This window comes from Lycium barbarum, chromosome 11 (genome assembly GCF_019175385.1).
Source record: "Lycium barbarum isolate Lr01 chromosome 11, ASM1917538v2, whole genome shotgun sequence".
Taxonomy (NCBI): Eukaryota; Viridiplantae; Streptophyta; class Magnoliopsida; order Solanales; family Solanaceae; genus Lycium; species Lycium barbarum.
Window position 1 is genome coordinate 37,056,590 of NC_083347.1, and position 23,910 is coordinate 37,080,499.

The 23,910-nt window shown below is 34.5% G+C and overlaps 1 protein-coding gene across 1 annotated transcript; it reads left to right on the plus strand.

The window, feature by feature from the left end:
* The first annotated feature begins 12,170 nt into the window (after nucleotides 1-12,170).
* On the plus strand, nucleotides 12,171-23,566 carry LOC132617336 (telomere repeat-binding factor 4). Its single transcript, XM_060332323.1, has 6 exons — nucleotides 12,171-12,389; nucleotides 20,176-20,396; nucleotides 21,150-21,234; nucleotides 21,981-22,064; nucleotides 22,886-23,159; nucleotides 23,254-23,566. Exons 1-6 carry the CDS (start codon nucleotides 12,240-12,242, stop codon nucleotides 23,286-23,288), a joined length of 849 nt encoding a protein of 282 aa, XP_060188306.1. The 5' UTR covers nucleotides 12,171-12,239; the 3' UTR covers nucleotides 23,289-23,566.
* The last annotated feature ends 344 nt before the right edge of the window (nucleotides 23,567-23,910 follow it).

The window sequence follows — 23,910 nt, forward strand, 5'->3', positions numbered from 1 at the left end:
AAAGTTCAATTCTACCAAATTCTGACAAAAGAATCTTTATAAAAAATTAGTTTCACGACCTTCAATTCCTCCAAAACCATCTAACATTCCAAATACTCTACCATACCTAGCTAGGGGTGTTCACCTAAAATAAAAGTAAAATGGAATTAGAAAAATATCGACACCTTTTTTTTATTTGGTTTGATTTTGATATTCAATTTTGAAAACCGATAAACTTAGTTTTAAAAAAATAACCGATAAAAATTGAACCAAACTGACTATATAAATACATATTTGAAAACTCTAATTGCATATTACAATGCATATTAATCTCTTGTAATCTTGGTTCGTAATCGAGTTATTTAGTTTTACAATAATCGAATTTCTTGCCTTTACTTTTTAATTTGATTTGTAATTTTTGTTTTGAAATTTTCAAGAATCTATTTCATGTTCAAAATACTTGTCTTTGAGTCCTTAAATGTTCATTGTTTTTTAATTTAATTATAGTCAATATATCTTGGTATCTCACAACTAAATCTTTAATTGTTTGCACAAAACAAAATATTAAAGAAATTTTATTATGTTCCTTGAAAATGGTTAAATTCTTAGACAATCCATACGATTTTTCGGAGGAAGTTACATATAAATAATTACACACATATATATTTTCTTTTCCTTTTTCTTAAAGAGTACGGAGTAATTTATTCATTAGCGTATATTAAATATAATCAATCTTATATGTACTTTGAAATATAGTCATATATTTAATAACAACGTAAACTAACAAAAAAATGAAAAATCAAAAACCCGAGCAATGAAGAACCGACTTAATTGATTTAGTCTAATTCCAACTTGCAACATTTAAAAAATCAAACTTAATTAATTTAATTATCTTTAAGAGGAAAACGGGCATAAACCAAACCAAAAACACTCCTAACTACACCCACTTCAATTTGTCATTAAGTAAATGAGATCGATAGAAAATAGATGTGCTATGCATTGCAAGTCCTATCAATCGCCTTAATGCCAGTTCTGCTTATGATATTCTTTGATTGATAGAGCTGCTTATTTTACCGATGAGGAAAAAAAAAGTCTCAACCAGTGGTGGAATTATAATTTTTATTAAGGGATGTCAAAATATATATAAAAAAAATATACAAAGAAATTAAGGAGGTTCAGCACGTAATATATATCTATATATATACTAGTTTAAGCAGGCCCGTGCTTAGCCCGGGCCCAAACTTAAAATTTAAAAGTTCTAAATTTAGTTATTGTATAATTTGAATCATACTTTTATTTCGGATAATAGATTTATGGTAGTAGCGCGTTAATCATGTCTTGTCGATAAGTTCTCATAAGAATCAAAGTTTTTTAGTCACATAATTAGATAATCTTTAAAAGTGATTTTTTTTAGTAAGAAGCAAGTTTGGAAGAGAATTAGTAAATAATAAAGGGACACACGTTATTCGATATACTACAAAGTAAAAATATTTACAAGTAAATAATTATAACTGATCGAAGATCATAAATTGGGAACATTTGGCATTTCTATAAATTTGTGAGCATATAATTTCTTTAGCTATGGAAGAAATAGATTTCTTTTAAACTATGTAATATTTAAGTACACATGTATTAAAAAAATTATGATACCTCAAACAACGTCAGAAAAAAGTAAGTTAATTTTGTTAAACATGAGATAAATAACTCATCAATTATATACCAACACAATTTCCCAAGAAAAAGATTTGAATCCCAAGGTTCTTATAAAAAATGAATAATAAATAAGTTAGCCAATGATATTTAATATAAAGATCAAATTTCTTGTTAAATTCTAAAAGCCTCACGTTAAACAATTGAAGATTCTATAAGCTGTTAAGCAGAGAACTTTCATTGTTCTTCGGTGCAATACTGTACATGCTTTACTTAGGGTAACACCAAATATGCATATTGTATTATCCCATTTTTAAATAGTTACAACATGTTAAAAAAAAGGTAGCTAATTATATTGTCTGTTTCTGCTTCTCATTTTTCGAGAACATCAATTTAGAACATCATACCTTATTTGATATTTTCAAAATTAAAAAAATACTACACAAAAACAAGATGCGGAGAATTTAAAAATAATTTCATAATGCACTGGGTGAAATGTATCATCTACAGAGTAATGTTAAAAGTTTTGTATAGTGACGTGTGGAATCTTCACAATTCACAAATTATAAGTATTTCTAAAGGACCGGAAAGTTTTTAAACTTTTATCAAATTGAATAATGGCAATTAAGTAATAAATAACCAAAGTAGGGGTAATATTGAGGCATATAAAGATGCACTATAGCGCATAGCCGCATATGATTTCACCTGGAAACAATTAGTTTGAGGGATTTGGTATTATCGAAAAAGGGCTTCAAAGTGTCTCTATTTACACCAACACACCTTAGTAGTTTGAAGCAATAAAGGGGAGAGATAGGGGTAAATTTAGAAGAGGGAGCTTTTTCGGTTGGGGAGCCTAGTTACAATCTAACTTGAGGACGACAAAAATTGTTCGATCATCCCTTATTATATATATATATATATATATATATATATATATAAATTCTTTTAACGTATTTACACAGTATAATTTTTTGACAAATGAGTGTCACCACAATGGCGATTTTAAAGGGTAGAGTTACGTTCGGATCAGAATAAGAGCAGAAGAAAAAGGAAGCAAGCAAAAAATGCAAAGGGAGTGCCTTTGAATGGAGAGGAGTGAGGAGAAAGTGAAATGGGTCAGTTGTAGGTCCCACAATGTACATTTATCAGTCAAAGAGAGCATCACACAACTGATAATACGTGTGTCTCTACCATAGTAAAAATTTTCGCCACTAATTGATTTTGATGAAGTTTTGACGGCAAATAAATAATTGGGAAGAAAATAAACAGTACTAGAAAAGCTTCTTCTCTCTAGTTCTTAATCAATGTAACTTGCTAGATCTAGGCTTCAAAGGAAGTATGTATACTTGGTCTAATCATAGAAAGTGAAAAACAAAAATTGATTTTTGAAAGATTATACGGAAAAGGGTCAAATATACTCTTGTACTATTAGAAAAGGGTTAAATATATCCCTTATTATACTTTAGGTATAAATATATCCTTCCGGCCCGTTATGCTCTGGGTTCAAATATGCCTCTCTATTATACTTTGAGTCCAGATATACCCGCATCCGTTAAAATTATTCAAGATGGACATGAAATATAACGTGACACTAACAACTCGATGAGGTAAACACCACATGGCATACCACCTCACCACCTCAACCCATTTACTCTTTCTTCCCCTTCTTCTTCCATCACTACCATCTCCTCTCCCTCCATAACCTTTGCCACCATTAGCTCACCACACCATCATCTCCACCTTCACTCCCTCTAATGGTGATACTAAAATCTAACGGAGAAGTTGTCTTTAGCTTTGAATGTGTTATAGAGAATATGGACATGAAGTTAGCAGTCAATTTGGTCTGTTTGTCACAGTTTGAGGAACTGAAAAGCGAATAGGGGAGCTGATAAGTTCATTGTTTTGTATCCTTTAGTTGTTAAACAAGAAAGTCTATGAAACAAGATCTTTTTCTATCCGTCAAAGCTTTGGGGGCTCACTTTAAGACCGACTTTAATAGCCTCAGTATTAGGAGCATTTGTCAAAAATTTCCCTTTATTCTCCTAAGATATTTTTATTCAATTAACACTTCACTAATTGATATTTTTATTCAATTAACACTTCACTAATTGAATAGTAGTATAGATTTGAAAGACAGAAAAACATAAATGATCAACTTCTTGTTCTTTTAGAACACTGAACATTCTGAGACAACTTCAGTTTGCTAAAAAGGCTAATATTTGAGACCGGATGTAGTATTGTTTTTCTTTTCCTACTCCTGGTAATGTTAACGGTTAGTTTGAAGACAAAGAGCCTGTTTGGATAGGTTTAAAAAAAAAGGGAAAATGACCTAATAATACCACTTAAGACATTATATTACAAAACATAAGGATACTTTTCCTTATTTATAAAATATAACAATTTAATTACAAATCCTACAAGATCTGGAAAAGTTAAAAGCCCACTCTTCCCCTTCCCTTTTCCCAGCCGCCCACCCTTCCCTTTCCCTTTACCCAACCGCCCACCCTCTCTTCCCCTTCTCTCCATTTTACTCAACCTTTGCTTCAGATCTATTGTGTTGATCGGTGTTTTGGGGAAGTGTTTCACGGTGGTTATGGAGATGGAGATGTGGTGCAGAAACAGAGGAAAAAGGGCAGTTTTATTGTGGAAAACGGAGGCAGCAACGATAACGTTCACTGGCGGGACAACCAAACTACCCAAAAATTCAACTATCAGATCGGGAAATTTCACGAATCTGAAACTTTTGTTATCTCAAATAACTTTGTGGCAATTATTCTGAATCATTAAATCAAATCATCATTTTGTGACTACTCAAAACATTATGTTCTCTTTTCTTCTTAATTTCCCCGTCGGGTAGATTTATCAACCATGGCAGATTCCTATAACGTGGTTGTTAGGTTAAGATTTCACTAGTATTAGTTATGTATCGTTGTATGGTTTATATTATCCACTATGCAGATTCAAATCGAGGAAGAATTAGGAAAATTAGCGGATCTGATTGTGGATTTGATGAAATTTGGTTTCTCTTCAAATTTTGAAGTGAGATTCAAAATTGTATTAAAGTTGTATGATAATTGTATGTTGAGTTTATATGAAATTTGTTTCTTAAATTTTGTATGTTGTTGTTGTTGTATTAAATTTGTATGAAAGTTGTATATAATATTGTTTTAGTTGTACTAAATTTTCTAAAACCTTATATGAACTTTATACATCATGTATATACAATTATATACATATATCATACCAATTTTATAGAGTTTTTATACAAGACATTTTGATCGAAATTCTAAGTCTTAAGCGAGATATACACATTTCATACCGATTTTATACAATTTTTCATACACGAAAAATGTGAGCGAAATTCTAAGCATGGAGTGACATACATAATTCATACATTTTTCATACACAAAATTTTGAGCGAAATTTTTAAGCCCTGAGCAAAATATACACATTTCATACAGTTTTCATACACAAATATTTGAGCGAATTTTCCAAGCCTTGAGTGAAAATTTTTTGTATATGTTTTGTAAGAAATCTATTGTTATATTTTGTAAACTGAAAAGTATCGTCATATTTTGTAAATATACCCTATTCATATGTATATATACGTCATTCTCCCTAAATAAAACAGCTTATAAGCTGCTTTAGATAAACTAAGCTAAACGGGCCCAATTAATTTGTTGGGCTTATTTTAAGCACAAAATGGCTTTAAGCTGGCCAGCCAAACACTCAAAAAAGCTAAAAACAGCTTATAAGCAACTTATAAGCCAATCCAAACGGGCTCAAAGTGTTTTTATGCAAGACTTTTCTCTTGGTCAATGCGCTAATAGATTTGATGATGAATGTTGCAGAAATGTGGAAAATTAGAGGAGCAGAAATAGGTTGGTGTGGTGGTCAGGGGCGGATCTCCTAAGGCCTGTGGGGATGCCACGCCACTCGCAAGCTTCGGTGAAAATGTCGTGTATGTATGTATACATACATATCAAATGTATAAACTGATACACTGCCACCCAGTCTAACAAAGGGCTTGATAGTGCCAGTGGCAACGGGCAATTGTTGCCTTCCTGGTGACCAGGGTTCGAGCCTTGGTAACAATATTTAATTATTTTTTTGGCTTGTTGCAGTAAATAGACTCACACGTACATAGTAAATTCTACAAATTGACTCCACAAATTTAGGAGCCCTTTTATATCAATTGCCTCTTTCCTTTTGTTTTTTTCTTTTTTCATTTCCTTAATTCCTCTTGACTTGCTTTTAAGGTAATAATACATATAGCTAAATCAGTTGCTTTTACATTTAAAAAAAATGGAAAGACCTAATTTGTGCGTCAAGTTGTTGTAATTATTATGTATTTTCATTCTATCATTTTGTCTAATATAAATGGAAAAGACTAATAACCCGACCCGAAGCCCAACGTAATCGATAAAAAAATTACTCTATTTGGATTCAAAAAACAAAAATGGCACCCGAAGCCTCCAAATCCTGGATCTGCCTCTGGTGGTGGTGCTAATGGTGGCAAAGGTTGTGGAGGGGAGGAGGCGGTAGTGGTGGAAGAAGGGGGGAAGAGAGGGGGTAAATGGGTTGGGGTGGTGAGGTGGCATGCCATGTGGTGTCCACCTCACCGAGTTGTTAGTGCCACATCATATTCCATGTCCATCTTGGACAATTTTAATGGATGAGGTGTATATTTGGACCCAAAGTATAACGGAGAGATATATTTGAACCCAAAATATAACGGGAAGGGTATATTTGGATCCAAAGTATAACGAGGGGTATATTTAACCCTTTTCTAATGAAGAGTGGATTATCATGTTCCCTAATGTCCAACTTTACCATTTGCCCAAGACGTTGTCAAACCATTATCCTTTCTTCTTCAACTTCTAAAGCAACTTTACTCCCACTTTTGGTAGACTTTTCAAGTTAGAAACTATATGGTGCTCGAGTTCGAGGTCATCTTTGTAGTTTAATTACATGATTCTTGTTTAGGTTGTTACTTTTGTCTTCTTGTATAAGTATTGAAAAGTTGGAAAATGAAACTCAAAGAGTTCAGTCTTCTTCATACTGTAGGATACATTCCATGTCATTTAGTGATTTAATGAACATAAAAAGCTTACTTTTTTACAAAAGAAAGTAGTCATAATTTCTGTACAAATGTATCAGTGGACGAAATACCCAACTTAATGCCACCAACTAAAACAGTTAAATGGGAAAATGGCAAAAAAAGATCCTTTAGATATAACAGTTTTAATCCTTTATATGTTTATCAAATTAAGCACCTTAGGTCTCTATGTTATATAATTATATTTAAAGAACTTAGGTATGACATAATTAGTTCATGATAAGTACTAGGGGTGTACAAAGTAAACCGACAAATCGCATCAAACCGATAAACCGAGTCAAACCGAGAAAAAAACCCGACTAGTGGTTTGGTTTGACTTGGTTTGGTGTTGAAAAAAAAAACCCGACCATAATTGGTTTGGTTTGGTTTAAACTAAAAAAAGTCAAACCGAACCAAACCAACCCGACATTACATGTATTCAATTTTTAAAATATTTTATGCATAAAAATATTTATTTGTAATGTAATTTATAAATATTTCTTAAATTTTTTCGTAATTTTTTATCTATTATCATATTATTCAAGTTTGAACTTGGAATTTTGAACGTCAATAAGTTTTATATCCTATGGATGTTAGTAACTCAAATAAAGTCCAAACCAAAACCAACTCTAACACTAATGCTAACAAAAGAAATTCAATTTACCATTAGGAATGACAATAATGTTGGATATCTATTCTTTAGTTTTGCATAATTGATTTAGAGAGTGAAAATACATAACTTAAGTTTTTTTTCTCTGTCATGTAATTAATACTTATTTGTCGTACTTATTTTAGCATGACTTAATATTTTTAGATTATGGTCATTTTCTTTATGGCTTTTTAATTAGCAATATTTATTTTAACCGATTTTATTAGCTTTTGTTAAATATTTTAATACAATGTCATCACTCTTCTCACATTTTGTGTTATTTTCTTAAGAAACACCTTAATTATATAGTTGTACCTTACTAGGACTAAAGAAATATTTGAAGTAAAAATTATATGTTTTGTATCAAGACTATTCCGGAAAAAAAACCCGAAAAACCCGAGAAAACCGAATAACCCGAGAAAACCCGAGGTTGAAAAACCCGAATTTTATTGGTCTGATTTGGTGTATAAATTTAAAAACCCGACGCAATTGGTTTGGTTTGGTGTTTAAAAAATCCGAACTAACCCGGTCCATGTACACCCCTAATAAGTACTTGAGTCATGTACACTACAGAATTTATTGGGGTGGACTTCTTCAAATTCTACATTAAAAAAGACAGGATACCGAAAAATCTTTCTAAATTTGGCATGAATTTATTAGTTGAACGCATCACCTTTTTTTGTCTTAATTACTTCCCTGAACTTGGTTATTTGATAGCTTTTACCTACCGGACGATCTCATCCCAGGAAAATGACATACAAATGCCTTCCACATGGATTTTTTTTTGCTGATATCACATTTTCTTAAAATAATATGGTTTTTTACCTTTTTAAAATTTAATGTTTTTAGATCATCTTTTTCGGGTCAAATTTGTTAAAAGATTAATTGAAACACTATTATTTAGGCTAATTTTTTTATTTGGATTAAAAAAATGGAGTTTAAGTCAACTCTTTTTTTATTTAGAGTTTTGGCCTGAAAAAGGAGAAACACAAAGTTAAAACAAATAAACATTGCATTTAAAAAAAGATATAAAAAGAAAGATTGAAAGACACAACTAGAACTTCATTGGTTGACAAATGTATCTGTCTAAAAAAAAATAGAGCTCTAACCTATTTTGTTACATATTTAGCCCAAAAAAGTATATTTGGAGTGAATAGTCACTGCATCTAAAGAAGACATAAAAGAAATACGCAATTGCAACTTTATTATTTTGGCAATACCTTTTCATTTAGCTAAAAATTCTAGAGCTCTAGCCAAGGTTTTCTTCCAATTAATTTGGCCCAAAAGAAAGACAGTTGAAATATATAGTCATTGCATCTAAAGAAAAAGCAACAAAAGAAAAATACATAGTTGGTACACTTTTTTAGCTAAAAAATTATTTGGCTCAAAATGATGGAGTTCCAACCAACATTTTTACAAAATTGACCCGAAATAGACAGTTGAAATAAATAGTCATTGCATTCATAAATAAAGTTTTAAAATACAAGGTTGGGATAAAATAAGCATTATATATTAAGATATATGCATCAGGAGAAAATACACAATTGGATCAAATAAATCATTGTACATGACAATTAATAGTTCAAAATATCACACATGGAAGTTGATTATTTGATTTTCTTAACACACACACCTAAAAGAGAGTGCATGTGTATGTGACATTCCAGCTTAGAAAAAGAGTCCCACGTTGGCAAAATCATGTGAGAGATGTTGGGTATATAATTAAGCATGTCTTATCTCCTAGTGACACGTTTTAAAACCGTGTAAGCCTAGGTCCAAAACGAACAATATCACTAGTGTATGCAAACCCATGCAATTCAATAGCAAATAAGAAATCGAAATAATAGATTCATCTAAGCTACATGTGTCTGCCTTATCAATAGTGGGTCAGAGTTCAACTAAGTTTAGGCAAATTTCGGGTAGACGAAGCAAACCTTAGTGTTGATCTAAGCAAATCCCGTACAGTGGGGCAAACCTCAGTGAGGACGCTGAGTCTATAAGAGGAGGTGTATCTGACACCCCAACTTAGGAAAAGAGTCATGCATATGCGAAACATATGAGAGATGTTGGGTATATAAGTAAACATTCCTTACCTCCCAGTGACGTGTATTAAAGCTGTGCAAGCCTAGGTCTAAAACGGACAATATGACTAGTGGGATAGGCTATTATATACGGTATCAAAGCCACTCTTGTGTCAGCCTTGTCGATGGTGGGTCCGAGTTCAACTGAGTTTAGCAAATTTCGAGTGGGTAGAGCAAACCTCAGTACTGACTCTTGACAAATCACGTACAGTGAGGCAAACCTTAGCGAGGATGTCACGTCCATAAGAGGAGGTGTATTTGACACCCCAACTTAGGAGAAGAGTTCTGCATATGCAAAAACACGTAAGAAATGCTGGGTATATAAGTAAGCATGTCTTACCTCTTAATAACGTGTTTTAAAGCAATGCGGGCCTAGATCCAAAATGGACAATATCACATAAGTCCTTAGTAGCGCAATTTATTGTCAAAAACCTTTAATTACGATTTATCTTAAATTACAAAATCAAGAAAATAAATTGAAAGCAATTCGTCTTGATGGTTTTTAAATTTAATGAACACATACTTCCCACGAATCAAATTTATAAAAATAATTGTCATTATTTTTTTTAAATACAACGAAGATCAAAACTGCTAAATTTTGTAAACATATAGGACTACAAATGTTTGGGTGTATAGATAGGGGTCATTTAGTTATTGGGATTAAGTCTCAATACAAATTTTGGAATAATATTTATTCAATGTTACTTATGAATATTAGCTAATATCAATAAAAATTGTATAGCAAAATCTTTTTATTATCTAGAGTAAAAAAATAAAATTTACCCTTATATTTTTGTATATTGTCTATATTTATCACCTGTTATACTATCAGGCCAAATGTAACCTACCCAATACTATATGGCCATTACCCCAACCTTTCACATTTTTTTTAAAAATATCCCCATTCGGCTATACAAAAAAATCTTCGTGGGAGTTCATTTATGTTGTATCTACGTAAAACAGAGAGGTCATAAATTATTTTGGATCAAATTATTAACGAAGAGAAACTATGATAAATTTTACATACTTTAGAGACATTTTTTGAGCCTTTTACATAAATACTACTCCCTCCATCCCGACTTAAATGTCTTACTTTACTTTTCGATAATGTCTCAAAGTAGGCCTGTGCACAAATCGGTTCAACCTGAATTTCCGAACCGATTCGAAATAATTCGGATAATTCAATTTGGATAATACAATTCGATTTCGATTTAAAAATGTAATTGTAAAATATTACGGTTTAACGGTTCGGATACGGTTGGCTTCAATTATCAACTGAACCGACCCGAACAAATCGAATTTATATGCCACTAATGACTAATATGACTATGACTAACACTCTAATGGCCTAACTATATATATGCTTAATACTTAATAGTGAAGTAATATTTATTTAATTTCAGAAGTGGTGCAAATGAATGTCTGCTTGCACACCTAACACTGGATATTCATGACCTTCTTGTTAGCCTCAAGCTGACTTTACTTTTGGTATTTCATTTTTTCAGCGTTCTTCTCACGAGCCATCTGTGCCTTTTGGCCATTGCCTCCACCCATGGCTTTGTTTGTTCTTTGATTTTAGCCTGTACAAATTAGAGTTTTTTTTTGGTTTTTTGGAGGATGCAAACTGAGTTATTGTGCTTATCTGCTTGCAAGTTGCAAGATGCTGGATTATTAATTTGATATATGTAATGTGGTGTTGGCAGATTTGTATGCTTGCACAAGTTGTCAAGCTCTTGTTTTGATATTTATATGCTATTATGCTTGCAAGTTTATGTTTTTTTTTTTTGTTAATGTATTGGTTATAAGGCTGTAAATTTAGGATCTCATTATTTTTTGCTGTGTTTACTCTAAAATTGAAATGAAAATAGTTGCTTGTTTAAATTTCGAACAAACCGAACAAATCGATTTGTGTAACCGAACCGAAATAATAAAAAACGAATCGAGTGAAACCTAGAATGGATCGAGTTTGGTTGAGAATCTTAAAAAGTCGAAATTCGAAATTTCAACTCGATGATGGCCAAAACCGAACCAAACCGATTCGTGCACAGGCCTACCCAATAGAGTCTCTGTTTAATAAGTTGACAATTCAATCTGTTTAATAAGTTGACAATTCAAACATTTTGCATGATAAATTTAAAACCTCAAGATTCAAAGGACATTTTAGTACATTACACACATCTTCAATTTAGAACCACAAAATTCAATAGTCACTTTTTATTCTTTAAACTTTGTCCTCGGTCAAACTAAGACACTTAAATTGGGACGGAGGGAGTATAACAAAATCTTGTTCTTATCTATGCATATGGGACATATATAAGAGACTAGTTTTGACATTTTATGAAAATTAATAAAGGGAAAATGATGCTGTATGTCTATTTTTAAAAATATTTACGCCACAGAGTCTATATAAGTATCCGATTTTAACATATTTGTGTATAAACACTTTTATACACTATTATACACTTTTTACAATGTTAATACATTATGTAACATGTTCCCTGATATAATGTTGTATAATATTATATATTTGGATAAATGACGTAAATATTTTAGAGAGCCGTATATTTTTTGAAAATATCCTAATTTTTATCCTTTTCTGTAAATTCTACAACAAAATCTTATTCTTGTGTATCCATAATAATAAATACGAGTTTTGTCATATTCTAAGAATTAATTAATAATTAACATAATAAATGATCCAAAAACCCGAGAGGAAGAAGGGTTTAAGAAGCAAGGGGGCGGCAGGTGGTAAGTAAGATATTTTTGATTGAGAAAAAGTGAAATGGGAAATCCAAAGCAGAAATGGACATCCGAAGAAGAAGAAGCCCTTCGTGCTGGTGTTGCCAAACACGGTGCTGGCAAATGGAAGAACATTCAAAGAGACCCTGAATTCAATCACCTCCTCTACTCTCGCTCCAATATTGATCTTAAGGTAAACCAGTTGTCTATCGGGAAACAGTCCCCCTTCGATCTTGCTTAGCATATTGTTTTGTTGTAGTTGTTGTTTCCTTTTTCCTATCAGAAACAGCCTCTCTACCTCCCAACGTATGAGTAAGGTCTGCGTACACTCTACCCCACTTGTGGGATTACACTGGGTTTCTATCGGAAACAGCTTCTCTACCTCCCAAGGTAGGGGTAAGATCTGCCTACACAATACCCTCCCCAGACCCCTACACTGGGTTTGTTGTTGTTGTAATATGTAAAATATTTACACAAATAGGTGGATGCCCCATCACATATCATGGCTTCCGGCTTGGTTTATTGATTGTTGATTGTATTCCACCTGTGATTTGTCAGAAACTCGTTTAATGTATACCATTAGTGTTAGAAGAAAGTGTTGGAGTGCATGCATAAGATTGTCCATATTAACTGAAGATGAATTTGATATTGTTGTAACCTGTGAAGGAAGTGTTGCTATCATATTTCAATGTCCCAAGGGGTCATTTGGTTTAAGTTTTACGAGATATAATCTCGGGGTAATACATTTTTTTCTCCCTGAACTTGTCCGGTTTTCCCTATTACCCTTATTCTCATCAGATTACCACCCTAAATGCTGATGTGGCAAAAAAGTGTATGCAACCACATTACAGCCCGTGAAAACTGAACTTTTTTACCATAAATAAGACCCTTTTCCGTGAAGCCACTAAAGAAACAAAGAATGTGGAGTCATCCCGATCATCCACCCCTAAATTGATGAAATCCGCCATTTTTGTCACTTCCAAACCTTCAATGTCAGTTTTACAAAGACAAACTCAAAACAAACAACGATTGAGTCCACCCAATGCCAATCAAACTGCTACACTGACCATCCCCCTCCGATCATCGGAAAAATCCTTCACCGTTCACTTTTTAATTTTTTCTCATCAGTTCTTCATTTTCATGAACCCATAATCCGCTCACCAATCACACCTTGTCGAACATGCAAAGCAGTCAGAAAAAATGTAAAGAAAATTAATATCAAATTAAAAGAAAGTTCTTGGAAGAAATACAATTAAATAGTATGATGTACAGAAACAAACCAAATAAGCTATGAGCAAGAAGATGTACACACTAACAGTTATACGCAAAAGAATGGGAAAATGAAAACCTCATACTACGTAAAACATCACCACCCATTAGTGGCCACGAAGGAGCGGGATGAGGAACTGAATAAACTTAGAATATTTTTCTTGAAAATAAGGGGTTAGAAGATAGATCCTGCCTTTTTCACTTAATTGGATAGAATATCAAAGTTCACCCTTGAGAGGAATAGCTGCAAAACATTGTGTGCTGCTACTTTGGCCACTTTTTGAGAGAGGAGTGGAAGAGAGAGGAGATAAGGTTGAAAATAGCTTAAAAAAAAAGAAGGAAATGATGTGGAAAGAAAATGAAGTGGATGGTTTCTGAGTAACACCTGATAGGCTTAGATCTAGTTGTTGTCTGATAAGGTTGTAATAATTCCCCTTCAGACAAGAATAAGGGGGTAATATGACTTAACCGTGGCAATTGACTTGAGCCTTGGGGTGCTCCCTTTCAAGGTCTCAAGTTCGAAACCCACTGGGTGCAAACAATTTCTGAGGGCCATCGGACTGGGTAAAACCTGAATTAACCGTGGTGCACTTGCGGGAAACTCCTTACCGAGGGCCTGTGCACCCCCGGGATTAGTCGGGGCTCTAAGAGACCCGGACACCCGGTGCTTAATCAAAAAAAAAAGGGGGTAATATGACTCCCACAAAGTTTGAGTGTTCTTCTGAGAAATCGAACGAGTCCGGGGGGAAATTATGTTTCTCCATATAATCTTCTCATAAAAGCCAGCATAAGTTTATACAATGGTTGAGATTTGAGAAGATTTAATCGCCATATAAAAGTCAACACTAACTAATACAACGTTGGTTGGTCTTTTTAAGATCACGAGATTCAAAAGTCTCCCTTATTTTCTTAATCTCCATGCACAGTGAAACTAAGACACTTAAATTGAAACAGAGGGGGTACTAAATGTGCTTTATATTTTTATCGGCATAAAAATCTCAGATGGGGCTAAAAGACTCCTATGAAGCATATGACCTAAAGTAAATGTACTAAGAGCCCGTTTGGATTGGCTTATAAGTTGGTCAAACCGGCTTATAAGCCATTTTTTAAACGTATTTGGGTGTTTGGTAAAATAGAAAACAACTTAAATTAAGTTAAAAAGTGCTTAAAATAAGTCAAAACCAAGAAGTTGCTCAACCCCAACTTATTTTTTTTGGCTTAAAAGCCATTTTGGTTTGACCAACAACTTTACCCTTTTATCCCTTATGTTTTTTGTTAATTCCAATACTATCCTTACCTCTAAAAACCCTTTAAAGCACTTTTATCCAAACACGTAACTGCTTAATTATAAAATAACTTTCAGCACTTAAAAAGTACTTTAAGCACTTATGCTTAAAAGCCACTTTTTTTTAGCTAATCCAAACGGGATCTAACATGATTAAAACATATTCCCTACTAATTGCTACTCCCTACATAGATCTTTTTCTTCAATTAGCCCATAATTTTTGCTAAGTCTGCATAAAAAAAAATGTATGGGTCTCTCAAAACAACTTCATTCCATGTGATTTTAGGTCTACTGCATCCCTTTTTAACACCTTTACTAACCATGATTTCACACTCACAGTCCGAAGGCAGACGCAAAACATGATCAAGTCATCTCAACCGAACTTTTTTCACTTTATCCTCAATTTGTGATATTGCCTGCTTTCATCTTCTGGCAGATTTGGTCATTTTTAATCTTATGTAATCTTGTATGACCAACATTCATGTCAGCATCTGCATCTCTGCAGCACTCAACTTGTAACTTAGACTTTAACGGGCCCAACAGTCTTTTTTTTATAAGGTGAAGTATTATATATATTCCATCTTCGACAATATGCTGGTAAAGACAATGTACAGCAAAAGTATTCCTCAGTCAATGTGTCGGGAACTAATAAAGTCAACCATGACATCTAAATCATAAGTATCCTTTACATTTGTCATGTTGCTCCCAAAAAAAAAAAAAAAAAAAGAAGTAAAGAAATAGACTAAGATATATTCTCCTTTTTGTATTTTAAAATTCTAGAATTTCTCTCGTTCCATATAATTCACCAAATTATTGCTGGAATTGCATTTTCAGTCTCTTGAGTGGATGTCCCTAGACTCTTCTGCCAACCTTCGTAGAAATTCTAGTGTGGTTCTTGGCATATCTGTAGGCCCAAGATGTGAAACTTGTTGCCCACTGCTGTGAAGTAACTTTGCGCTGCAGAAAATGATGAATTGTGTCCTCTGGTTGCTCTTCATGTAAAGGACATTTGCTGCAAACGTGTAGGACGCTTTGTAGATTCGGCTGTGTTAGACATGCATTTTTGGCTACTATTCCAGTGAAACACTGAACCTTATTTCTTTTACTTTGCCAAATCTGTTTCCAAGACCACTTTGAGTGTTACGTTCTTTGAATTGTGCAAGAGTGAGTGGTTTGACTTAACAATCTTTCTTACCCTTCCAGATCTTTAACGGCCCAACATTCACTCATGAAAGGACATGTAAGAAAAAATGTAGTGGAAGGTTGTTAGTGATTACAACATGGATGAATGAATTTTGGCAGCTATATATTATTTTAAGTTACTGAAGAAAAAATGTGACTTTGGAATCTATAGCCATAGAGCACTTGCTGGGGGCAAGTTTATGATATGATATGCAAAAGGGAGAAGTCCCTTGCTCCAACATGATCTAGTCAGCATTTGTCTCCTGCTTTAGCTTCCTGTACAAGTTACAACATTCTAACAATCGCTGTATATATATCAGTGTTGTCAAAGGCGAGCTTAAAGCGCGCTTAAGCCCTGAAGCGAGGCTCAAAACATGTTGAGCGCTTCACCTCGCTTTATGTGCACTTCAGTGTCATCATCAAGGCTCTAAGACAAACTTTTCCTTGCCAATGAGCCTCTCTTGATGCGGTGACACTAGATAATTGATATTTCACTTTATCATAATGCTTTTACAATTTCTTTGCCCATATATTTGTTATTTATGCTTATTGTTATTAGTCTTGGACTATATATATATTTGTATGTTCGCACCATTGCGCCTTTTCATTAAAGCCCACACTTTATTTGCGTTTTGCGCTTAAAGCCCCAGGTGACCTTAGAGCATTTTTGCAACACTGATATATATTAATTGCAACAGAATAAGTGCAGTTTGTCCATAATTACAAAAGGAGAAGATAGGAAGATCTTTTTTTATCAAGTAAATGTATTTCATTCATAAACATGACCACATTATCCGGATACAAGGGGTATACCAAAGGGTAAAGAATCTACAAAATATGATTCTCTACAGACTCCACCATCATCTATACAAGGAACTTTCGTTTACACCAAAAGAAAATAAGGGAGCAAAAACTACTCCTCAATTGAAAGAAACTTGACTTTAACCTTCAAAAGCTCTCCTATTTCTCTCTCTCCAAGCTACCCACATTAAAGCAAGTGGAACCACATTCCAAGCCCTTCGTCTTCTCCTCCTTCTCCCTCTCTTCCAATTGAACATCAAATCTTTAACAGTTTTTGGCATTGCCCATGAAGTGCCAAACCACCTAAATATATCCCACCATAACCTCATGGTTGTCCCACAATATAGTGGAAGATGCACGTCCTCTGTTGCCTCCTTACACATGTAACACCAGCTGACGTATACAGCCTTCCACTTTTTAAGATTTTGCACCCCTGTAGTAGCTAGCCAAGTGAAAAAGCACACCTTTTATATGGCACCCTTGGAATCCATATTACATTACATGGAAAATCCAAGTCCTTCCTAACCAAAAACTTCTCATTAAAGGACTTCACAAAGAACATTCCGTTATTTCTTAGGCCTCAAGACCAAACATTGGAATTATCAACCAGATTGACTTGCCTATGAAGTAGGGCTAACAATCTTTGGAACTCAGTAACTTCCCAATCTTGAAATTCCCTTTTAATCTCAAGTCCCAAAAAGTCTCTCCACCTTGCGTCTCCCTAATTTGCTGAATTAGCAAGTCTCTTTGGCAAGGAATTCTGTACAAACTCTTAATTCATCTTTCAATAAAACGCCCCCATACCAGCTATGTCTCTAAAATATACTCTCCTCCCGTCTCCGACGTTAAATGAGATATTTTTCCAAAAATAATCTCATCCCTTCATGATATTCCTCCACAAACCACATCCGAATAGCAAGGTGATATCTTTAGTTCTCCACCCCGCGCTTACCCAGTAAAGCTTTATTAAATATCTTTAAATCATTGATTCCAAGACCTCCCCATTTTTAGGAGAAGTAACAGCCTCCCCCCGAACCAAGTGAAATTCCCTTGTCCTATCCACCACATTCCAAAATGAAATTTCTCTGAAACCTTAACAACTTTTCAGTGAGCGAATTTGGAGCCCGAAACAAAGACATATAGTAAGTGGGGATGCTTGGCAAAGTAGTCTTAATAATCACTTCCTTCCCGCCCTTGGACAAATATCTTTTTTGCCACCCTGCTAGTCTCTTCTCGACCCTCTGAAGAACCAGATTTCACACCATATGATCCTTGTCGAAGCACCTAATGTGTTATGATTTGAATTGATTAAGAGGCACATGGGCCACTAAAAGTAAAGGGAGCAGAGGTGACACGTCATCACCCTCCCAGCACTATAAACAGAAGAGAGGGCATTGAAGAATCATTTCAGAAAATCTTATTCTCTCTCAATCTATCTCTCTTGTTCTTCTTCGTTTATTCTCTTTTTCGCTTACCTTTTTCTTACCCTAATTCCACCATTACAGTTCATTGAAGTGCATGGTTATGGAGTAATACTTCTGGTTAATTCAATTGTAACCTTTCAGTTGAATCAATAAAAGAGTTCAATTTTCGAGTCCAAATCTTCTTCTTTACGGTATTTCCATTTCATTTTTACAAGTACATTACATAATTGTACTCCGAGATATGTACTCGGAAGAGCCCCAACCTGCAATTCAAGACTTGAGTGAGTGAACCAATGTCATTCACCTCCCCAACAGGAATAATCTCATACTTCCTCAAATTAATTTTTAGGGTAGACACTGCCTGAAGCCAAGTGAGAACTTGATCTAAATAGTTCAGCTGCGTCTCATTTGCATCACAAAAGACCATGTGTCATCCGCCAACAAGTGATACACCGATACTGTCCCTATACTCCCAACCGCCGAAAACCCTTTAGGTAACATCCAAAGACATTTCTATCCATCATCTTACTTAGAGCTTCCATAACTAGAATAAACAACATCAATGATAGGGGTCCCCTTGTATCACCCCCCCCCCCCCCCCCCCCCCCCGCCCGAGAACTCCCAAAGAAACCGCACGGTTACCATTCACCAACACAAAAAATCTCACCGAAGAGATGCAAAAGTGAATCCATTTCCTCCACTTCTCCCCAAATCCCATTTGAAGCATAATGGAATCTAGGAATTTCCAGTTCACATGATCGTGTGCCTTTTCAAAATCTAGTTTACACAACACACCTAGCACTCCTTGCTTCCTCCTTAGCATAGAGGCAACCGTTTGGATCTAAGCTGCTTCAGAGGGTAATTTAGGTAGGGAAAAAAAATACAGATGTATGAATATGATCCGAGCTGTTCTAGGAAGATGTTCTAATCTATTAATTACTTACAGTGATTCTAAAAAATCAATAAAAGAGTATTGGTCAGAGGAACTACTGTATCATTTCTAGCATTCCAAAACTTCAAGGGTGTACCTTGGCATTACCTGCATGATTCCTTTCAGATTATTAGTAAAGATCCTCCATAGTTATACTGTTATCTTGCAATGCAAAAAAGGATGGTTGATTGTCTATGCCTCTACTCCACACCTATGTTGCTCGGACTCTCCAAAAATGATGTCGCACCCGTGTCGGATCCTTCAAAAATGCACTACTTTTGGAGGATCCGACACGCACCCGTGTCCATTTTTGAAGAGTCCGAGTAACATAGCTCCACACATATAACATCTAGAATATAAGCGGAAGCCCCTCTTGATTAGGTTATCCTAGGTTAAAACTGCTTTCCTGGCCATGAACCATGTGAAGCTAGGTCTGATACAGAATTTATGAAGATATTTGCTTGTTCTAGGCTATGCACCTGCTTGCAAGCTGGTGTTTCGCAATTTCTAGCCTTAAAGAATAGTTTGTTTATGACTAATAAGCATTCATCCAGTGAAGATTGAAAATGTATAGTTAAGCGTTAATGTAATGTCCTCCATTAGATTTATAGCCCGTTTGGCCAAGCTTCTAGGATGCCAAAAGTGTTTATTCTTTTAAAAAATGTTTATTTTAGAGAGTTGAGGTGTTTGACCAAGCTTTTAAAAAATTAGAAGTGCTTTTGAGTAGTAGCAGAAGCTGTTTTTCAAAAGCTAAAAAAGTAGCTTTTCTCTTGAAGCACTTTTGGGACCTTGGGCAAGTACAAATTACTGCTCTAATATTGCAAAAGTGCTTTTCAAGTTGATTATATAAACACAAATTGCTACTCACCAAAGCGCTTTTTTGAAAAGCACTTATGACAAACAACTCTTCTCAATATAAGCAAATTTCGAAGTTTGGCCAAACAGGCTATTAATCTGATAGCTCAATGCTTTTAAATCCCACCTGCCTTTTAACGCTTTTGCGGGATGAAGAAGAAGTTAATTTTGATTGCTGATGAGAAGCTTATCATTTTCTCTCATAAACTTTTTGGCGTCGTGTTTTATATAGGATAAATGGAGAAATTTAAACGTTAGTGCCAATGGACAAGGACCAAGAGATAAATCAAGGACCCAAAAAGTGAAGGCTAATCCTGATGCTGCAGCAGCTCCATTGGTCATCACACAGGCCCCTGTTTCTACCACTCTAGTTCCAGTTCCACAAGATGCATCAGCAGATACCGTCATGGAAGATTCTTCAAAATGCGCATTAGATGGAAAAACTGCTTCGAAGTTTGTCTTTCTGGATTTCCTTTTCAAATTATTGCATAGTCCAGGGATTGAGACTTGTTAAATCCGTATCCTTTTTTTGAGAATGTACTTGTTAAATCCGTATCCTTTTGAAATAATGAATGCATTTCCTTCAGACTTTTCTAATTTAATCACACTGATGTGGGGAAAAGCTAAGCGGTAGTTATTTTTGTTTGAATTGTATAAAGTGCATCATTATGGTAATCTATTAACTGCTGATTCTGGTGTGAAGCAATTTGGTCTGTTGTGGATAGACGGGCACAAATATGTGATTTACCGAATGTCCTTTTACTAGACAAATAAAGAGTCTTGTATCTCAGATTGACCTTATTAGAAATCCTGTGATGATTTCTCATCATTTCATTTCTTGGTATCTCAAAAGTGTACCTCTTTGAATTCTGATGAATGCTCCTTTACCAAAAAAAAAAAAATTCTGATGAATGCTCATGATTTATTTTCCTGGACTTGTAATCTACTGTAAAGAACCACTTGCATCTCCTACCAAAGGTCCCGTCCTGACCCCCACCCCCTCCCAAAAAGAAATTAAAAAAAACATAAAGAAATATAAAAAATAAAAGAAATGGAAAAGAGAAGTATAAGTGAATATATAGGTGGAAGAGCAAATATTTTAGTGCTTGATAGTCATTTATGTACGTTACCTTTTTTTTTTTTTGGTCTTTGTTCCTAGTAATTCTATTCATGTTTCTTGAGATAATATTATTGCTTTATTCGTAGGTACAATCAGATGATATATGATGCACTCTCAAGTCTAAAAGAGCCAAACGGATCAGACACAAGCACAATAGTTAACTTCCTTGAGGTATGCAGAGACATCATTATACTTTCTGGTTTCTCTTTTGGCTTTTCTAACCATCTAATTGGTACTTGACACTTGCATATATCCCTTGACATTCAAATAGGCTGTTACTTATACTTTACTAGAAGCACTATGATTTAGGCAATCACTCTGATTTTGACCATTTATCAGAAATGAATTTTAAGTTATCCATAGGTAGATAAGAGTACGATGCGATAATAACAATAAGATAGCAATTTATAAAACAGTTTCAAGGGAATTAAAGTTATAATTTGACATATATAGGGGATGGAGAGACTGTTTTTGTCCAACATAAAGACCTAAAGATTTTGTGTTTGTGTTCTTGCTTACATCTTCTATGTTTTCTTCGTCACACTTGAAAGACATGGACAGACAGGATGTACTTACCATCCGTCAAGATATCCAGCATTTGATCCTCAGTCCCTCTTGTGGAAAACAGAGCTAGTATTCATTTCAGGAAAATATTTCAACTTCGGCAAAGAAATCAATTCAATTTGGTTAATAAACAGAAAGAAAAATGTTCACCCATTGCCTAATGAGAAATAGTTGCAGACCTGCAGTTCATATTGGAAAATAACTGCAGAAATATGTCATATGGAGTTCAAAATTTTGAGTTTTAATAATTCCAATTGTTGTTTTCTTTTGTCGGATAAAATAGATATCACATTATTGCAGAACTATGCATTAACTGAAGGGGACATTTCTTATCGTTTTTGTATCTACTGCAGCAAAGGCATGAGGTTCCCCCAAACTTCAGAAGGCTGCTGAGTTCTAGGCTGAGGAGGCTTGTTCAACAAGACAAACTTGAAAAGGTCACCTTATTATTATTATTATTATTATTTTTTTTTTTAAATTATCAGCTGGGTCACTGATAACAATTACTTTTGCAACTGCTTTTGTTCCGAGACTAGTCTGAATTATTAACATAAAGATGTCCGTGCTTGTTCCCCAAATTTCTTGAAGAACTATCAAATAAAAGTTGTCCCAAGAAGAACCCACAGGACTGAATACCCTTATAAAACTAATAGCTTGGTTGAATGAGTAAGCTAAGTTTTGGTTCCAGTTTCCAGATGTTTTGAGTCTCGTGTAGTAGTAGCACAATTAAGGTCACAATCACCAAGTTGTGCAGTATCCTGTGCATACATCATACTGTGCCTTTGGTGCTTGGGATTTTATTGAGTGAAATCTTTTGGGGCAGAGTAATACAAGAAGTGTTCTTTTGGTTATCTAATATGGTTTGGATGGAAAAGAATGATGTTTGCATCTTTCATAGTTGAGTGCTTTCACATACTACTTCTGGACATGTTCAGGTGTTTTTCAGTCATTCGTTTGTTTATTCAGCTCTTTTTGTTGGCAGATGGGTGCCATCATTGCATTGGTCAATTTATTCTTAACGTCAGTAAATTTGCATCTTCTCAGCAGCCTTTTCTTCTACACGTAATAATCTGTAATAATTTATGGATTTTTGAAACTGGAATCAGAGGACAACCTAAAGAGCGTAATTGAATTAGTTGTATATTAGCGTAATTGAATTAGTTGTATATTTGATGAACCACCGAATACTGCATCCTGATATTTTTCTTAAGATTGAATGTCTGAGTTGTGGCGTTTTGTTTTGCGGCTTCCTCTGCAGATTGAGAATTGCTACAGGATTAAGAAAGAGGTGTTAGAAAAAACAAAGACCGCTACCCCAAAACAAAAACATGTTGGGCCAAGGCAGTTGCCAAATAGTCCCTATCTTGGTGACACTGCCGAAGAAGCAGCAATCACTGCTGCCTATAAGGTCGCAGAAGCTGAAAATAAATCATTTGTAGCCGCTGAAGCGGCCAAGGAAGCTGAGAGAGTCTCAAAGATGGAGGAAGACAGTGATAACTCACTGCAGGTGTATAAGGATATCTTCGAGAAATGTATGTTTCTTCCTATTCATCTTGTTTGTATGTGTTGTATTTTAAATTGTCTTGCGAGACATTTGTTCATATCTTTATTTTCTTGCATCAACAGGTTCACATGGCGAAATTGTGCTGCTAATGGCATGATATGTCATTTCCCCTATTTTGTGAAGTCGGATATCAGCTGTTCAGAACCTCTAAAGTAGTAATTATTATTCTATTCGTAGCAACTAGTGATATGCAGTTTGTTAAAATTATGTATTAGTGATGACCTTTGCACAGATCCTCACCTCCTATTATGTATTCTATGTAACAAAAAATAGAGAGGGATAGAGAGATGATTATAAAACTAGAGTTTTGATGCTTGTAAATCGTGCAGTTCTTTCTACCTGGAAAATTCGATAAAGAGTACTCTGCTTTTACTTTCTGCTGAGTAGGTTTGGCCCAACTTCAGCGTATTTATCACGTTTCGAAGTTGACAAAGCCGAGGTTGGTTCATCACATAAGTATGCTTCATAATGACAAACCTCTACCGTCAGGTGTAACCATATTTGTCATAATTGTTCTACTGGCAGTAGCTAACTGGGTTGAAGATTATGTCTCACAAACGAGGAATAACAAAATATCTTATTACAAGATGCATTGGACTTCACAATAAAACCGACCGTATTCGATTAATTTGAACTGTTTTTTCCTCTCTTGCAGGCTAATGCCTTGCATATAACGCATCTAGCTCCTTGCTATTAGACTTATTTGGAGTTCCAGCTAT

Excerpts from the sequence above, each read along its gene's own strand:
- LOC132617336 (XM_060332323.1), top strand. The coding sequence starts at position 12,240 with ATGGGAAATCCAAAGCAGAAATGGACATCCGAAGAAGAAGAAGCCCTT. Across the intron at positions 21,235-21,980 it reads CAATAGTTAACTTCCTTGAG|CAAAGGCATGAGGTTCCCCC; the intron begins GTATGCAGAGAC and ends TATCTACTGCAG. Across the intron at positions 23,160-23,253 it reads TAAGGATATCTTCGAGAAAT|GTTCACATGGCGAAATTGTG; the intron begins GTATGTTTCTTC and ends TTGCATCAACAG.